The following is an 18,855-nucleotide window of genomic DNA, read 5'->3' on the forward strand; positions in this document are numbered from 1 at the left end:
GCACATACCCACAGGCAAAGCACCTAACTCTGTTCACCCTGTGTCACTTTACAGGTGTGACCCTGCCCATATCATCTCTCCCGGGGAGGTGCAGGAGGGAACAAAACCAGACATCCCTGGAAGCCCACCTCCTCTGCCACTCTGGTGGCTCAGTGGATCTCAAGCTGGTGCAACTAGAGGGCAGGCTGCCGCTGGGCCTGGGCTCCCCTTTCTAACAAGGCACCTCCGGGCCAGGATGCTCGCCTGGTCTCACAGCATCAGAGTTGTGCTTACCCCCACCCAGAAATACACCCATCATCCCAGGGCGACCCCCGCCCCACCCTGGCATTAATGCTGGGCGCCCGTGACCTTCTGCCATCAGCTTCTAACAGGTCTAGACTCCACTGGCTTCACATACAAACCATAAAGTTCACCGGAAAACCACCCTCCGGAGAAGCCCACTCACGCCAATTGTGAACTTGAACTTGAATGGTGGCCCCTCAAAGAATGCAGCGCAGTTGTCGTCGCTGCCGGTCACCAGGCGGTATGGCCGGCTCTGCTTGATGTCCACGCTGTTGATGACTTTGTTGTGTCCCGTGATCTCGCCCACAGAAGAGCCACTGTCCCACAGGAAGACGGCTCCGAACCTTTACCCAGGAGGGGAGTCACAGGAGAGAAAAGTCAGTCCTGGGAAGGTCACCACGGGCAGTTGTGTCCCCAGCAGTCAGAGGGCAGTGGTGCTGGCAGGGCAGCCCTGCTCACAACTGTGCTTCATACACGCTCCCCAAAAGAGCCAACATTGACGGCACCCAGGATTTGTCTGAAGGATCGGAGAACAAGCAGAAGCAGTCCCAAGTGCCTCTGGGAAGGGACTGCACGTCTGTGTCTTATGGCCAGACCCAAGGAGCCTCCCACATGAAGGTGCCTTAAAAGCACCTGCCAGGGAACAGCTCGAGGCTTCATCAGTTTCAATAAGGGGTGGGGGGCGGGGGAGTGGATGGCGGGGGTTGGGGTTGGGCTGGGGACCAGGAAACACTTTGGTTACCATCCCCTGCTAGAACGGAGATGCTGCCTTGCTGTCAGCCAGCAGTCTACAGTCAACGAAAATGTATTGTTTGGGTTACCATTTGTGACCAACAGGAATGACCTGAAGAAAAGCTATGGAAGAATGAACACCTATCAGAACACACATTACGAGGAGCCTCTAGGAAAGGGAAACAAAGATATGTGTCTGACAAGTACAAGTGATTGAGGGCGGCAGAGGTGCCGGGGAGGGAACCCTGACTGCACTCGGAATAAGACACCTGGGTTGCGGTACTGACCCTGCTGGTCACTGGCTCCGTGAGTGCAGCTGCCCCCCGGGGCCGCCCACCCAGCGTCCTGTCGCCCCCTCCTCCCTCCTCAGTAAGGTGGCCATGGGGTGTGCCCAACTAGGGAACACATCCGGCCTCACTCTCGGCAGGTGTGGTTGTGGCGTTGCTGCTGGGAGGGACCCCGATAACACTTTTAGGAGCTGCATCGCTTTCACCTGCTCCCTTTCCTGCTTCCTGCTGCCTGGATCATGGGCAGGACAGCTGGGGTTCTGGGAGGTGAAGGGCCAAGGACATCAGATCAGAGAAGGTGCCTGGGCCCAGAGACAAACCCTGGGAGTTCCCCGTGGTTACGTGTGGTTTTCCCTCGTGTGTTGCCGAAGTCCACCCTGAAGGAAGCCCAGCACCCACAGGGCTCAACACACACCAGTCCAAGCTGCACCGACGTCAACGCACCCCTCCCACCGGGGGCGTGCGGGAAAGAAAGCAAAGCAAGGGATACAGGCAGGAGGGGTCGAGGCCAGACTCACTTCTCCCTTCCTTCCCCGACCACTGCGATCCTCTTACTGTCTTCCGTCCAAGCAATGTCCTTGATCTTCCCAGCGAAAGGCTGATACTCATACTTCAAGAGGTGCTCCTTCTGCGTGGTATCCCAGACCCTCAGCTTCCCAGATACATCTGCGGACACAACAGGGCGGCGAGAGCCACGTTCACCACTGTGCCGGGGCCACGTGGGCACAAGGCATGGCCACCCAGCACCACCCAGGGTTTTGGAGCTGGCCGGGCGTAGCTGGGAGAAGGCGTGTGGGTTCATCAGATAAACAACACCCAGCCACCATCAATCAGAGCCTGCTGCCTCCGTGAGGACCAACAGGGGGTCTCTGCATTTCTCCAGGCATCACAGGGATCTCAAGCCCCGCATGGGTGTCAGGAAGCCCAGGGACGCACGGTGGCAACCCCTCCTCCTCCCCGCCGCCCAGGAAGCAGCTTGGGATATGACTGTATTCCTTTCCTTGGAGGGTTACCTAACTGGCATACGGGCCCCGGGACACTCAGGAGCTAAAGATCTTCATTTGTAAAACATGACAGTACTAGTGACACTGCATCTCCCGTGCAGGGGCTGCAGTCACCAGTACAAACGAGGGTACTGCTGTGTGTGCAGCTGGGCAGCCTGGGGCATGCTGGGTCCCGCACGGGGGCCCCACCTGGGTCTGCAGGCCCCATTCCCCTCCCAGCTCCTTCCCCGCCTTGGGCAATCGGCAGCCCCTACTCGGTAGAGCAAGGCACCATCCCACCACTCATGGCTGAGCCATGAGTGAGACCCTCTTGTGAGACAAGCAGGTGGCTGCTGGAAGGAGTCTCGCTACAGGCAGAACTTGACGCCAGGCCTGTTCTCACTGCAGCATTTGCAGCAGATCGGTGATAAAGTAACACCCCCTTCTCTCCCCACCACCATCCCAGCACCAACCCCGACACAGCCCCTTCCCAACTGAGCACTGACTTCCCAAATAAGGAGGAAAAGTGGAGCATTTTAAACTAACTCTTGAGGCTAAGACCTCAGCCCCGCGTAGGTCTGGGCCAATTCCCCCCAGCATGTAAGCTCGAGTTGTATCCAGGACCCCTGGCCACTTTAGCACTGAACGCAAGGTCTACAGGCTGTTCCAGTGGGAACAGCTTTCAACTTCTGTTTGGGTCCAGTCGACGGTGGGCGTCGGCTGCAGACATGGCCCCTGCCCCACACGGCTCTGTAGGCCTAAAACACCACCTACAACTGCATCCACAAGAGGGGGGATAACATGCCACCAGAGGGCTGCTGTGACGATAAAATGAGTCAACACGTATAAAGCCTTAGACTAGCCCCCAGGACACCGCAGACACTTGCAACGAGTTAGAGTTAGTTCTGACTGTCAGTGAATTAACTAAGGCTCTGCAGAAGCCACTGGAGACCCCTCCCCGTGGGCAAACACGTGGGGCTCACGTCCGCCGTGGCACAGATGAGACGCTAGCCTCCCTGTGAACAGCACTAATGAGGGGGTCCCGGGGGCCCTGGTCTCTGGATGAGGTCCAGCCAGACTGCCTGGCACGCTGCCCGAGGCGAGCTCCAAGGCTGACCCGAGCCAGTTAAGTCCCTTGGCTGAACAAATGGGCCAACGGGGAAAGAAAAGGAAGGAGCAGAGGCCGGAGTCAGAAAAGGAGCACTGTGTGTACAGGAAGGAAACACACACTCACGCGTGTGCTCACATTCACGCACACGCCGGGCTGTGTGGTCCCCGTGCTCAGGTCAGCCCAGGGCGCTACATGGAGTCATGGAGAACACAGTGTCTGTAGGCACAAGGCCGAGCCTGTTCCCCTCCCCACCCCTAGACAGCAGGGAGCCGCTCTCCACCCCTTGAACTCAACGGGCAACCCGCTTGTACCTCCCTCAGCCCAGCCCGCCTCCAGGCCAGGCATCCTAGTCATTCTCCCACTGTCTCCCTGCCCGGACCATCAGCCTCTTCTGATGGGCCCAACTCATGCATTTGATTCTTTTCAGAAGCAGCTGGGGCTGGAAACAGACAGTGGGGCTTGGAGACCAGGCACTCAGGCCCCATCCGAAGAGGGCGGCCCTGACAAGGTGCACCTGGGTACCAGGCCCTGTGCCAGGTGCTGGGGGCGCAGCACAGACCAGGCATCTGCTGGCAGACACACACACACACACACACACACACACGTCCACGCACTTACAGGACTACGGAGAAAAGCACCGCAGTGCAAGGGGACAGACGGTGACAGCGGGGAAGGGGCTCCTTCCCTCCAACAAGGCCTCCTTGCACCACTGGGAACAGGTCTCCTCCCGGACAATAAGCTGCATCTGGTAATGGCCGTTCGTGGTGAGCCTGCCCCCCACCCCGCCTTGGTGTGGAACACACACCAGCATTGCTGGGGCAGCAGCGGCGGGGGCGGCCTCTGCTCACACCTGCTCTGGCTCTGCGGCCTGGTCTCTCCTCCCACGTGCCTCACCTGAGCAACCTTCACATCCTTCTCAGGGCACGGAGAACCCTATCCACGAGAGCCTCTACCCCGCAGCCTGGGAAGATCCCCTAGAAAGGGAAATCGGGCCCTGGAATGGCTCTGCCCTGAGAACATCACACAGGACCCAGGGTTCCCCAGGGCACAGACTGCCGTCTCATTCAGAGCTGGGGGTCCAGCCCCTGGCATGGGCTCCTCCCACGGGCCTTCCAGAAGGTCCGATCATCTTGCAGAACGTGGACCAGCCAGACTTACAGGGATCTAAAGACTCGCAGATCTGAGGTTGGAAACCGGTCTGGGAGTGACTGAAGGGTTCCCGAGGTACGGGGACCCCTGCCCTCAGGGACCCCAGCCCCACCCCAGGCACACCGGGTGCCGGGTAACCCACTTAGCCAGAGGGCACAGCACCTCATCTCCAAACCCTACACACCACACTATTTTTATGTTTAGCCCAGAGCCCTAATCTCTGCAGTAAATGTTTTGTAGTCTTTGTTCCATTCAAAGGGCCAGCTCGCTAGAAACATAAAATACACCGCCCACGCCTGCCTGCAGCCCAACCTCCCTCACTTCCCCCACCAAGTCAGGGCGCTTGTACGAGAGGAAAACGTCAGATGGAGCCTTTACTTCTGTGGACTGTCCTTTGCAACGGTCTCTGCACCAGCATTTGAAGACCGTGATTCCTGTCTGGTTAAACTACCTGCCTGGGGACCGGAGGGCAGGCCTGCGCTCGTGAGTGATTCAGCAGCCGGGCCACAGCTCAAAGAGCAGCCAGGGAAGCTGTGCCAAGCACACTTCTCTCCTGAGAAGACACGGTTTTAGAAGGCACCAGGCCCAAATCACGGCGCTTTAAATGAAGGGGAGTTCTGCTGGCAGGCAGGGGTGGGGAGGGCGGGGAAATCACAGGGCTAGAGTAAATCGTAGGATGTAAATTAGAGCAAGTTTTACAGATGGAGTCAGAGTAGGTCTAAACATAAAAATCATTAAGTGACCACTTTGTGCCAGCTCCTGGCCGAACCCTTCACACACAACCCCGGGCGGCCAGCATTAGCCGTCAGCCTGGTGCGTCCAGGCATTCAGTGACAGACACCACAGTCCCCTGTGGTGCCCACCAGTGCCAGGGCTGCCCCAGGCATTGTACATGCATTGCTGCACCGGGTCCTCCCCAAACCGATCTGGTAGGAACTAACAGTCCCAGTTTACAGAAGAGAAAATTAAGGCCCACGAAGGTAAGTTATTTAGGGAAGGCTGCACAGCTAGGAGGGGCGGCCCCTTCCGGGACAGGTCTGCATTGCCTGCCATGCAAGGAGTGAGGGCACTGTAGACAACCGGCCAGCGGGGTGTATGATCCCGGCCCTCCCCGACCGGCCGTTAGCTCTTTCAGCAATTTGCTCATTTCTGTCACTCTCCAGGGAGGCTGACGAGGCCCACATCAGCTCATCCACCTGGCTCTTCATGGGGCCTGAGACCAGGCTGGACACAGGCAAGACAGCCAACATCTGCTGAGTGTATGAATGAACGAATGAACGAATGGGAGACTCGTGGTAAGCCACGCTAACTTGTGTGCCTCCCTTTCTCATCTGTATATAGTAAAAGACCAGCCTCGAGGAATCGGGTGAATAGAGCATCCTACAATGTGATGAGCTCATGTCCCTCCTCTTGCCCAGCCTCCCACTGAGCCACACAAAAGCCTGGCTGGATGGAGCCAAGGCCCTGACCACCAATGGAACAAGTGCTTGCCTGAGGCTGGCGGTGTGCTTGGTACAGAGAACGGAACAGCAAAAGGTGACATGAGACAAAGCTACAAGTCAGAAACACACACACACACACACACACACACACACACACACACACACACACACAAAATGGGCTTCGATACATCACGGTACAGCTGCCCGCAGAGGCCTCCAGCCAACCTCACGTGAGCATCTCCACTGACCTCCGAGTTGGAACCAGCTGGAACACGGACAGCTAGAGTTCTGGAAAGGGGCTTTTTGCTGGCTTACCCTTTCCTTGTCAGCCCCAAATGAAACTCATCATGTTCGCCCCACCTGCCATCCCCATCCTGGAGGGTCTTCCCTCTTCCTCCCTGCCTCTTCCACCCCCCACCCTCCCAAGCCAGGCGCCCAGCTTGGCCCCAGGACTGGGGGGAGGGGGGCGGCACACCACACGGACCAAGGAGCCATGCGCGAGGACAGACAGGTACCTCCAGAGGCGATGTAGAATCCGCTGGGCGCGTACTTGGCCACCACCACCTGGTGGGCGTGCTCCGTGTAGATGTCAGCAATGGCCGGGTTCTGCAGGGAGGAGACCAGAATGAACACAGGGAACCAAGAAGCAGGCAAACTGCTTTCCACTCTCTGGATTAATGGATTTGGGTGGGAAAATAACACACACACACACAAATACTGAAGTCAAAACCTCCATAAAAAAAATCCCAGAAGTATACTTACCTGCCTGGGTGATAGAATTCTAGGTAGTTTTAACTCTTTTATAAAATTCGAGGTGATTTTCTTGCCTTTGTCTGCTTTTCCTTCCTTGCCAGAGTACAAGCAAATATGTACTTGTGAAATATATACAGGAAATACAAGTTTCATTAGAAACTTAGAAAAAATTAGAAAAAAACCTATGACTCTTATTTTCTCCCACTCTGGGGAGCTGCCGGCTGCTGCTGCCTTCTCTGAGTCCAGTTCCCCCAAAGCGGGTCTCCCCTGTTCAGAACCAACTCTATCACAGGCTGCCAGGCAGTGTCTGACCTGAACCAGAGCCTCTGGCCTGGAGGTGCGGCAACAGAGGGGGACAGGCAGCCAGGAGCCTCTCCTCGTCCAAATCCCTTGTTTGGGAAACTGCCTTTTGTGGCACAAATCCAAGGCTGGCTGGACTCTGCAGCAAGAACAGGGCCAGCGTCTGGGACCAGGAGCACCTTTGCTACCCAGCAGTAAGGTTTCAACGTAGAATTTACTCTAAGTAGATCACGGCACTCCCTCCACCCCTGCACACACAACCAACGGTTCTCAGCAAACCTGGAGCATGTGCTGTGAGATGCTCTCCATCTGTCTCCACAGCTGAGCCTTCTCCCAGGAGGGAAGAAAGATGCAGCCATCTAACCCCTGATACCCGTTGACAGCTTTCCACGAGCCAAGTGCCCGTGGAAAAGAGGCAGCTTCCCACAGGCTGTGGACACATCGGGTCCCAGGGAGGCTGCTGCAGGCACACCTAACCTGACCCCCAACTGACCCCAACTCTACGACCACCCCGTTGTCTCCCCCCTCACCCCCTCCTTATGCCCCTCGACAAGGTCAGAGGCCTGGACTCTTCTCAGCCTCCCGGCCACTGGATCCCGCCCCCCATCCCACCAGAGTAAGCCCGGAGAAGCGCCCCCTAAGATCTAGCCCCGGCAACCACACTCCTGCCTTTCCTGTAAGCCCCCTGTCTCTGTAAATGCCATGCCCTCGCCAGCAACGCCTCTCCCTGCCTGCCAACACCCACTTATCAGGCCTAACTGAGGAGAAATCTGCGCGAAGCCTCCTGTGCTTCTCTCTCCTGTGCTTGCAAAGCAGTTCACACGTCCCTAAGGCAGTTATGACATACCAGTCCCTGGCCTTCTTGCCCCTCTCCTCCAACTTTTCTTTGACCTGCTTCATGTGCATTTATCTCTTTAGCCATCACAGCAGTTGGCAAATAACAGATGCTCAATAAGTGTTTTTTTGGGGGAAAAAGGTTTACATAGTCCTTTTCCCCCTAGGACTTAACACTCAGCATTATATGATACAGTATGTATGTGGTTCATAAATTAATCCATTGCAGAATAAACATTTGTTTAATGAAATTAGAAATATATCAGGCATCCAAAGATATTCTGAATGGCAAACAGGCACATGAAAAAGAGCTCAATGTCGTTAGCCTTCTGGGAAATGCAAATCAGAACTACAATGAGAAACCATGACATGCTCACTAGAGTCAATAAATTAAGACTGATGTCACCAATTTGGCAAGGATGGGTGGGGTACAGTCTGGAATGCTTAGATATTGCTGATGGGAATGCAAAATGATACAGCCAGAAAATAGTCCAGCGTGTTATCTATGAAGATTCACTTATACAAAAACGCAGCGACCGCACTCCTAGGTATTTGTCCAAGAGAAAAGCGCATGTCCACAAGAAGACACACATGGTTGAAGGTTCGTGACAGCCCCCAAGTGGAAACAACCCGAACATCCACCCACAGGTGCCTGGAGAAGCAAACCGCACTGTTCATCCAGCGGAACACGACTCGGCCAACAGAGAGCAACAAACTGCTAAATACCCTCAACCACAGGAAGGAGCCTCGAAAGCCTACGCTAAGTGACAAAGCTGGACGCAAAAGAGAACACACTGCGTGGTTCCTTTCTGATCAAAGTCTAGGAAAGGTAAGCCCACAGTGACAGAAAGCAGGTCGGGGCTGCCAGGGTCTGGGGGGAGGGTGGAGAGGCCGACAGAGTGTGAGGGGCAAGAGGGCGCTTTTGGGAGTCACTGGAACGTTCTGTACCATGATCATGGCGGTGGTGATGGGACAGTATCAGTTTGTCAAAACTCAAGTTGTGCACTTAAAACGGATGGATTTTATTGTACCTAAATTACGCCTCAATAAAATGATGACCCCCAGGATCCATTAAACGTCCGTCTAACCCAACCTGTCCCTGCCCAGGTTAGTCCTTTGTACCCAAACATTCTAACGGAGACAACTTCCCTCACAGAGAAGCTGGCAAAAGCGGTCTGTGGCCAGGCCGCCACAAGGGCTCTTGTTCAGTTGTCCATTTCGAGGCTGACCGAGGACTCTCACACCCACATGTGGGCACTACGGATGGGAAAGCCATCCCCCCGAGGGCAATGCCCATGCTGGATGTACAGCCTGGCATTGCCCTTAGAGAGTGAGTGGGTGGCTGGTGGAAGATGAGTAAGCAGCTGCTCTGGGAGGAAGTTCTGCCCCTAAAAGTCCTGCCCCTAAATGGTCAGGGTGAGTGAAACCCCAGGGTCATCCCAAGCAGGCTCGGCCTCCTAGCAGGCTCTGGGCTGGATGAGACAGCACCTCATCCGTATTCCCAATACAACTGGGGGCAAGTTCTCCAGGCTGAACATAAAGAACATAATACATCCGACCAGCAGCAACCCCTCCCTGCTGCTCCGCACACAGGGAGGCCAGCTACTTGAGCCAAAGATGATGCCTCCCTGTGCCCAACGTGTCCACTGCAGGCCAGGCTCATCACAGACCAGCAGGGTCAGGACTCAGACACTCAGGGTGGGCAGCAGTTCTTCCCCTACCCCTCCACGGTCTCCAGGGAGAACAGGATTTGGGGTGTGCAGTTTATCTGGGGAAGCACTCGGGAACGGGGAATGAGACAGGAAGGGAAGGAAGCCAACTCCAGGAGCCACGGGAAGACCTTCAGAGCGGGGCTGGGTTTTCTGCCCTGCCAGAGGGTGCAAGGCTGGCGTGCCCCTCCCCGGGACTTCCTTCCTGCCCTGCCCCCATCAGGGGACAAGGGACTTCAGGCAGAAACCAGGAGGAAGCCCTGGCATTTGAGGCCCGTGGGTCCCTAGCAGATATGGGTAGAGGCAGGCAGAGCCCGTGAAAACCTCCTGTCATCTCACCGAGACCCCAGGCTCACCTCAGCCTTGCCCCTCACCCTCTACCCTGGGACTGTCCCTGCCCTGCTCCCCACCTGTGACCCCCCCACCCCGCAGGCCTGCCCCAGCCCTGTCCCACCTTCTGCAACAGCTCTCAACCCCACCTTGTCTTTCTGCCCCAGCCAGACTCCATCCAGTTCTTCCTGCCCCTCCTGGAACCGGGACAATATCCTGACAATGTCGTTCGAACTGACCCCTCTGCCTTCCATTGATCCGCCAGGCTCTAAGTCCCAACTCTGATCGCCTCATTGCAGAGGGCTGGTTCAGGGCCCAGCAGTGCAGGTGCCTTGGAGGAGGAGGCCACGCCCACCTCCCACCTGTGCACGGAGCCCCCGCCCAGCAGCAAGCTAAGCAATCTCCCCCCACACCTTTCCACAACACAGGGGGGAAGTCAGTAAAAGAGCCCCTCAAGGCTCTCTCACGTTCCTTTGTCCTGAGGCTCAGGTGCTGAGGTCAGAGGTCACCACCGCACTTTACAGGTAAGGTTAAGGGGTGGCTCCGGCCACAGCACATGGCGGCTTGCCACGGCACACCCGGCCCCCTGTGAACCCAATGGACATGTCACGGATCGGGAAGGCCGCCCAACCACTGAAGCTGCGGCACACAGCACTGCGGAGGCCTCCAGAGAAGGACCTGGGCCTCCTCCAAACCAGGCAAAGTGAGCACGACCTTCGGGAGGATTAAGTTTCCAGAGCACTGGCTTTCTAAACACACAGCCAGTTCCTAAAAGCAGGCGCTGGTGGTGGGACCTGTGCAGCAAACACAACTTGCAGGGCCCTCTGCTCACTGGCGACGAGGGCTCAACTCGAATGACTACAGAGCGACCCGGCTGCCAGGCAGCTCCACAAACCTCTGCGCTTCCAGACCTGCAGGTCCGAATCCAGAGGCTCAGCCCGACCACAGTGCCTCAGAAGGTGGTGAGAACACACCAAGCATTGTACATTCACTCCTCCAAAGAACTCCCCGCACCTGCACCTCCTCTGGGCTGGCCCAGGGTCCAGCAGTGAACCAGTGACCTCATACACAGTGCGATCAGCCTGCCCTGCTCAACCGTCAAGGCTCCCTCTCACCCAGAGGAACGCAGCCATACGTCTGGACCTACGGTCCAAAGTCCGTTTCCCATTCCGCCCTCTCCCTCCTCTATCAGATCGCTAGCTGTGACTCTTCCCTTTATCTGCCTCAGTCTGGAATATCTTCCCTACTTCCCGGTCCCAGATAACCTTCTCCTAATTATCTTTTAACCTCAAGCAAAGGTTACCTCCTCCAAGAAGCCTTCTCTGATGCTCCAAGCTGGAAATATCTCTCCCAGCCCAGATAGCTCACACTACCTTCCCTAACCTCCCTCCCCACTGCCCTTAGTACTTTCTTCCTTGGACTACACGTCATTCTTATATCCACAAAGCTTCCCACAGAGGGCAGGGCCCAGGTCTGATTCACCACTTCTTCAACCTCCATGCACTTGTACTCCCTGTCTAGACTGCCCCCATCTCTGCTGTCTCAATGCCCTTCCTGGAGAACTCTTACTCACCCTCCAAAACCCAACTCAAAAGTGCCCTTTCTCCAGAAGCCTTCCCTGCGGCTCTGTGGCACAGCTGGTCCTTCCCTCTTGCTCCCAAAGCACTCAGAACACACTTCTTTTAAAGCGCTAACCTGGTGCATTAGAATGTTACCTACTGGGGTTCTTCAATCCCCCCTGCTGACACTTTAGGCTGCAGGACAGCCCTGTGCATGGTGGGATGTTTGGCAACACCCTGGCCTCTACCCACTAGATACCAGTAGCACAAAAATGTCTTCAGACATTGCCAAGCATCCCTTAGCAGGGTGGAAGCGGGGGCGAAACCGCTTCACTGAGAACCACTGACTTAATCCTGGGCACTGTGGCTGCGGTCAGGGCTCGGCAAGATGGAATGTGTGTGGGCAACACCAAGACCGAGGATCGGATGAACCAGCTGATGATGCCTTAATCTTTGAGCAGCTTCCTAACCGGTCTCCCTCCCGCCTCACATCTTAGATACAGAACCAGTTCTCTACCCCACTGCTTATCTGCTGAAACTTTTCAAGGTTCTGGTGGCCTCCGGTCAGGGCCGGGCTGTCTCAGAGCCACCCGGCCCACAGCACCAGAGCCCCGCACCCTCTCCTGCCTGCCTGTCGCTCCCCCCAACCCCAGTACTCCAGCCACAAAACTCCACAACCTGTGCGGGGCCCTCTCGCCACCCCCTCTCCACTGACTGGTCCCTTCCCGGGCCCCCAGCTGCTCAGAAGTCCTCACGGCACATCTCCTCCTCTCAGCATCAGTCCCGTCTGAGTGTCGGTTTCCCTGGGAGACTGCAAGCTCCGTGAGGACAGGCTTTTGCTGGGGTGTCTCCAGAACTAGGCAGGGGCTTCACTACAAAGCAGGTGCTTATAAATACTTGTAACAGGATTAACTCGGGCTCAAGTAAAGGAGGTGGAGGGGGAAGGGTGGAGGAGAGAGAAATGGAAGTGCCCACCCGGAGCCAGCTGACACGTGGGGGGCCGCACCACGACTGGCAATGGGCAGGGGAGGGAGTGACACTGATGTCACATCCAAAGCACCTGAGGGCCACTGGCCTGGGAGCCAGTGAGGCACGTCCCCACCACTCGGGCTCCACTCGGCTCCGGGGCCTTCTCGGAGCCCGTTTCCTCAGTGCTCTCCTTGCCCTGGATCCCACACGTGTGCTGCCTGCTGGCTTTCTGTCCAGGCGGTAATCAAACACGCCACTTCCTCCTGTCACCCGGGGGCCCGTTTCACTCCCACCCGAGGCAGCGAGCTCCGCGCAGGCGGGTCTTCTGTGTCTGCGCTCCCCGCGGGGCGGCGGCCATCCTGGGCACGTGGCAGGGACTCGGAGGCACGTGCAATGGGACAGAAGGGACGAGGTCAGTCCTTCTCCCCCACCTGAAGGGGACGCACAAGGGGCCCTTCTGCACATGACTGGCAGCAGATCATTCTGCGTGAAACTCAGCACTCGAGTTCAACACCTCCCAACCTGGTCTATACTCTGTTCAACGAGATGAGCCCACTGATCCTGTGACTGGAAGCAGAGCAACGTCAAACTGCTACAAACACTGCGCTCCCTGGAGTTTAACTTTATATAAATCATTTTTTCCAAATATATATATACACACACACATGTGTATGTATACACGTGTGTGTGTGTGTGTGTGTGTGTGTATAAAATATATATATTAGTTCTGGAATTTAGGGACTGGGTATTTAAAAAAGCAAGCCCCAAACTTGCCCTTGTAGCAAATCTGCTGGCTGCTTCTGGCAGTGGAGGGGCCTCTGCCGGGAGGCTCACTTGCCAAAGCTGTTTTACAGGGAAGTGATCCTGGGCGGTTCAGAATATGAACAGGCTCCTTCATAGCCACTGGGAGGAACCTTCCCAGACTACATCTAGGTGATGCAGGCCTAGAGTTAAGAATGTATCAGGTTCCCTCCTTCTGGAATACTCCTTTCTGAACGGCCACATCACTGCGTGCTTTTAACTGTGGAGAATTTCCTCTCCAAGGTGTGGCAATCAGATGTGTTGAAAGAAAATAGATAAGAAACACTCTTTTCTACCAGCTTAAGAAGTGCCGTTATGCTGGGTTCACAAAACAACTTTCAAGGAAATAAAGTGAATGACAGCCGTGGCTCCAAGTGGAAGGTCAGCAAGGGTCTGATACCTGCCTGGTGTTAATAAAGGTGGATGCCACACAATTTAGGTCCAGCAGCCTGAACCAGGCTAAGCCTTTCTTACTTCCATGCAGTAAAACCTTTAGTGGCTGCCTATTATCTCCACGACACAGCCTGGCTTTCAAGGCCTTTCAATCAATAAATGACTTACTGAGCACCCACTACATGCCAGGTACTGTGCTAGGGCAGGACATAGCAGGTTAGGGTAGCTGCTCGCTGGCTGGCTCCCAATGCACCATTAGTACCAAAGGGCAGAGAAGGCCAGGATGGGAGCGCTATTTAGGAGGGGCCCCTGCCACATGGCAGCATCTAAACAGAAACATAAAGCAAGACAGGGAGCGAGCCATGCAGCTATCTGAAGAAAGAATATCCAAAGGGCACAGCAATGCCCGTGTCCTGAGACCCATATGGAGCGTGCTCCAGGGAGAGCACAGAAGCCGGGATGCCTGGAGCCCGCGGGAGAAGGTGAGCAGTGAGGTGAGATCAAAGGTGCAAGGCTGGACAGCAAGGCCCTATGAGCCTCGGTGGGTCGGGGAGAGCAAAGGAGCAACTTGATCTCATATTTTAATATAACTGGCCCAGCCGTGGTGCTGAGAGCAGACTAGAGGAGGGCCAGGGTGGAAGACCAGTTTGGCCTTTTGTTTTTGCAATCCAGGCGAGAGAGCATGGTAGCTTGGATGAGTAGTTCTGTCAGAATCTTAAGTCTTTGAATGTAGAGTCAATAGGATTCACTGAAGAACTAAATACGGCATTGAAGGGGGAACTAAAGAGAAGTCCAAGGTTGGGGCCTGACCAGCTGGGGAGTGGCATCGCTGTTCTGGGGACAGACACATGGGAAACCCAAATATGGTTTGGGGACATTAAGTATGAGCTGCCAATCAGACATCTGTTGGACATTCCACGATCTGGTCCCCTCCTCCCTTTCATGTCTCTTCTCTACTCTGAGCCTGTATTCCAACCAGATCACCTTCCTTCCTATTTCCGGAATGTTCATTAGATTCATGTCTTTTTCCCAGGGGTACTCTGCCCTAATTAAAAATGTACCCACCTTTACTCAAGTACCAGTGGCCCACCCCCATTGAACAAAAGCCTAAATGCCTGATGTATGTCCAGAACAGAGAGGAAGGAACACATCAGCATCCCAGTGCTGGCCCTGTAGAAACTTACAAATAGATGGGAAAGGAAAGCAGGTACGCCCTCAAAAGAGAATGGTAAACTCTGGAGTACTGATAAGAATAGAAAGCTCAGAAGAACAAGCAGAATGGGTTCCACAAGTCAGGGAATGCCTCCTGCAAAGAGGGTGCTTGTCTGTGGCTGTAAACAGCTTCTCCACTGGAAGCAGCTCCCTTTACTGGCTACCTTCACCTCACGGAGCCTGACCCCAGTTCTGAGCAATGGGTCTACTGCAGGCGGGGCAGGGTATAAAGGAGATGCTGAAGGTTAAGAACCTTTCATGGTACCAGACACACAGTAGGTCTTCAGGTGAGGTCTCCCATCTGGAAGTGAGTGTAGCCTGCCACGATGTGTGTGTGACTTGTTAGGGACAAACCCAAGCATTCATTCCACAGTACTGTATCCCTACGAATGCTTTCGCCCATTTTATTTGACAAACTACAAGTGAGTATCTATCTACTAAGGGCCATCTCAACTTTTATTTTCTCAATATCTCAGGACCTCTCTGGAGACCTCCAGATCTTTATGATCTAAGTCCTTGGTGATGTTTCCCCCAGTTCTGAGCAAGGCGGGATACACTTTCTAGGAATCCATATCTAGAAGAGGAGCTGTTAGCACCTTCAAGGCACATTCACACCCACCCACCCCCCTTCAGCGAGATGCTCAGCCATCCTGGGCAAGGGAGAACTGCCAAATGGAGCTCTGTCTCCCAGCAGACTGCTTGGCTTGACCAGAGAGATGGGGGCAGAGCCAGAAGTACCTCATTCCACACGGGGGCCTCTCCTCTCACAGACAAGGAAACCAAGGTCCACAGAGCCCCTTCATTCTCTCAGCCAGCCCTGAGGTTCCTGAGAACACGGGCATCTCAGAAGCGACAGTTCCAAACCCCCAAGGGTAATCATGCACAACACATGTGAATTTAAGGTGACATCCCTTGGGGGCATCGCCAATCAAAATCACCCACCTACAAACTGTGCACAAGGCCCCACCCCAAGCTCAAGAGAAACCCCCCCATACACCCCCAAATGGTCATGTTGGTACCTCTGGCTTCCATACCCCACCCCACCACTCAGCTGAGGCAGGCAGAAGAAAGATTTCTGCGTGCCGTCCCAGCAGCCGGGAGACTGACCGGCAGACTAGGTCATTTCAATGATTACAGAGCAGTAATGGAAAATCTCCAGGATTTCCCAAGGAGTGGGCTCTAGAAAAATTCTCAGCCTGGGTACAGGATGCCCATGCAGGTGATTCATGGGAAAACACTGGTTCCCGATTTTGCACTGGGGCTCAGATTTGTAGGTGGAAGATCAGGCTGAAATGCAGAGGCCTGGCTGTGAGTCCGGGCTCTGCCACACTGGGGGGACCCTGGATGTGAAATGATTACACACGAGTGCCATTTAACCAGTGCTGGGTGTCTGCCAGGCATGCTGGGCTGGAGGGATGTAGCGTCTCACTCAGGGGGCCCAGGCAGACGGGGGAAGTGGAGGGGAGCCTCATCTCATCACCTCCATTTTACAGATGAGAAAACTGGGACTCAGCGAGGCCAAGTCACCAACCACCCCAAGGTCAAGGTCCCACCCCTCGAACCCAGAGCCCTTCTTCTCTTGAACTGAACTAATCTGAGCCTCAGCTTCCCCACGAAGAAAGAGAATTGGGCCTGTATAAATTTGAAGGTGTCTTCCTGGGCTTCCTAGGTGTCTTCCCAAGGCTGAGGGGGCGTGGCGTCCTCTCCCCAGGCCGCTGAGCAGCCGGTGAGGTGGTGGAAGGGGAAGAATTCACCCAGGAGCTGCGCTCAGGGAAGGAACTAGCGCCTGGTGGGGTAAGCGGATAGGTACTCACGTCGATGTTCCTTAGGATGACGCACTTTCCATTGGTGTAAAGAAAATTGTTGCCCCTGGGGTCGCCGCCGATGATTTTGGAGACACCCCTCTCCACCTGGGGGAGGCTGGCGAACACCTTCTCTGCAGAGACACAAACGCAGCAGGGCACATGAGGGGCAGCCCCTGCCTCGGCCCCCCGCCGGGCTGAGGACAGAGCGCAGGAGAGGGGAGGGGAGGGGGAAAAGGAGAGGGGCCCTGGGCCGGTCTCAGCCGGTCACCTGTTGCCTCCACCCGGAGGGGCGGTCGCCACTTTGAAGAAGCGCAGGGGACGGCGCGACTTCCTGGTCCGCGCTCTCCACCAGGCCCTTCAAGGATGCGGGGGCTCTGCGGGGCTCCGACCGCATCGCCAACTTTGGGGCGTCCCCCTGTCCGGGGATCACCGCGCGGTGCCCCCGAGGGCGGCGGGTCGCTCACCGGCTTGCGCCCGCACCCCTCCCCCGCGCCCCGGGGACCCCTCCGGGCCGCCAGCTCCTCGCGCCCCGCCGATGGCCGAGGGGGCCAGGCAGGGCCAGAGCCCATCCTGGGGGCACCGGGCCGCCGCACTTACTGATCTCGTATGGCATCCTTGCCCACTTGTTACCGCGCAGCGCTCGCCGAGAGCCTCCGGGGCCGCGCGCGCCGAGAATCAGACGGGGCCGAGGCCGAGCCGGGGACAGGGGCCGAAAGGCGGCGCCGGGCGTGCGGTGCGCGGAGGGGGCGGTCCGAGGCCGGGTCTCCGAGGCCGGCTCGCGCCCTGCCCTGCGCGCTGCCGCTGAGGACGCGCCGAACCCGGAAGCGCGGCCCCGCGCGCGGCTCGCCCCCAGCTTTGACCATATATAGTCAAGCGCTCAGCTCGGAGGCTGCGGCCCCGGCGAGCCTGCGCGGACCTGGCCGCGCCCCTCCCCCCGCGCGGGCCCCGCCCCCCAGCCAACCCGCCCCGGAAGTGACGTCACTCGAGGCCCTGTGAAAGGGCGGGGCCAGCCGCGCTGGGCGTCAGAATGCTCTTGGGAGCTGGTGGGCGAGGTTTGTGAGGGTGGGGGTCGCTGGGGAAGGGTGGGCGGAAGGTTGGGATACTCGAGGTTGCTTCTTGCTGAAGTTTTGCGGACGCTGAAAGCAGCGGAGCGCTCCGGCGAAGCCTTTTTCCTGCCTGTGTTTGCGTAGCGGGCGTTCCCGAGCCGCCAGCCTTCCGGCCGGGTGGGCGCCTGCTGTTTGCAGAAGCTGTGAGGCGCCAGCTTGGGATTTGTAAACATAGGAGAGTGCTTTTTCTTGCTTTCTTTTTAAAGCGAGACTAACTGGGAGTCGCCCTTCCTCGAAAAAAGCAGCTGGCAGGAGGAACTTTAGAGATGTATCTTGCAGGGACGGGCTCTCGCAATACTTCCTTTTAGAAAGCTAGGAAGCCATAGAGCAAAGGAGATGTACGTTCGAAGAAAAAACTAGAGCTCATTTTCTAATGAAAGCAGAAGGGAAAGGGAGCTTCCACTTGTAAGATCGAGGCAGCGGCTCGTTGCGAGGGGAGAAGCAAGGGTTCTGAGGTGTTATTAATACTTTGAACCTCACCTTTCAGCAGGGGCTGGGGGCTGTCTTTCCATTGGAATTGGGGGGGAGGAGGGTAAATGTGAGAATATGCTAAAGGGCCTGAAGCCCAAACTAGAAAACCTCGGGGTGATCCTTGACTTTATCTAATCCACTGGGAAATCCTGTTCGCTCTACTTTCAAACCATCCAGGTTCATTTTTTGCGTCCTCCACTTAATAGGCCTGCAGAGCCCTGAAGTCTTACTTGGGTTAACTCAGGTGTTTCCTATCTGGTCTCTTGGCTTTTGCTCCCCGACCTTCACCTGTCTGCTCTCCCGACTGCAGCCTGTTGGTTTCAAAATTGAGGATAAAATATGTTCCTCAGTTTAAAACTTGTAGGTGCTTGGAATCTCAAAATTCAAGCCTAAGGGATTAACATGGCCTACTGGGCCCTGTGTGATGCGTTCCATGAGACTCCATCGTACTCTCCTTCGCCTTCAGCTCTGCTCCCCCTTGCTTTCTGCAGCACCCCAGCTTCCTTGGTACCCTAGGAATGCCCCAGGCTTGCCCTTGCACCTGCGGGGTCTCCCCCACCTCTGTTCGCTACCTGGAATTACTCTGAAAAGTACTTAAATGCTCTGCTCGCGTCATTTTTTTTTTTT

The 18,855-nt window shown here is 56.0% G+C and overlaps 1 protein-coding gene across 6 annotated transcripts in view; it reads right to left on the reverse strand.

The window, feature by feature from the left end:
• The window catches only part of WDR1 (WD repeat domain 1), a 40,164-nt gene extending 22,691 nt beyond the window's left edge, over positions 1-17,473 (reverse strand). For 4 of the 6 annotated variants that reach the window (XM_089911664.1, XM_089911663.1, XM_089911661.1 and 1 more), the window contains exons 1-5: positions 16,920-17,242; positions 16,661-16,782; positions 6,502-6,592; positions 1,820-1,967; positions 446-626 (exon numbers count right to left, since the gene is read on the reverse strand). In XM_089911664.1, the coding sequence (XP_089767790.1) occupies positions 446-626; positions 1,820-1,967; positions 6,502-6,592; positions 16,661-16,782; positions 16,920-17,220 (843 nt within the window). In that variant the 5' untranslated portion in view covers positions 17,221-17,242. The other 2 variants (XM_089911665.1, XM_089911666.1) reach the window with 2 other exon arrangements.
• Positions 17,474-18,855: the final 1,382 nt, after the last annotated feature.

The sequence above is a fragment of the Delphinapterus leucas genome, chromosome 5 (assembly GCF_059928025.1).
Source record: "Delphinapterus leucas isolate spDelLeu-1000000601 "Yukka" chromosome 5, BTC_Dleu_Yukka2, whole genome shotgun sequence".
In the NCBI taxonomy this organism is placed as follows: domain Eukaryota; kingdom Metazoa; phylum Chordata; class Mammalia; order Artiodactyla; family Monodontidae; genus Delphinapterus; species Delphinapterus leucas.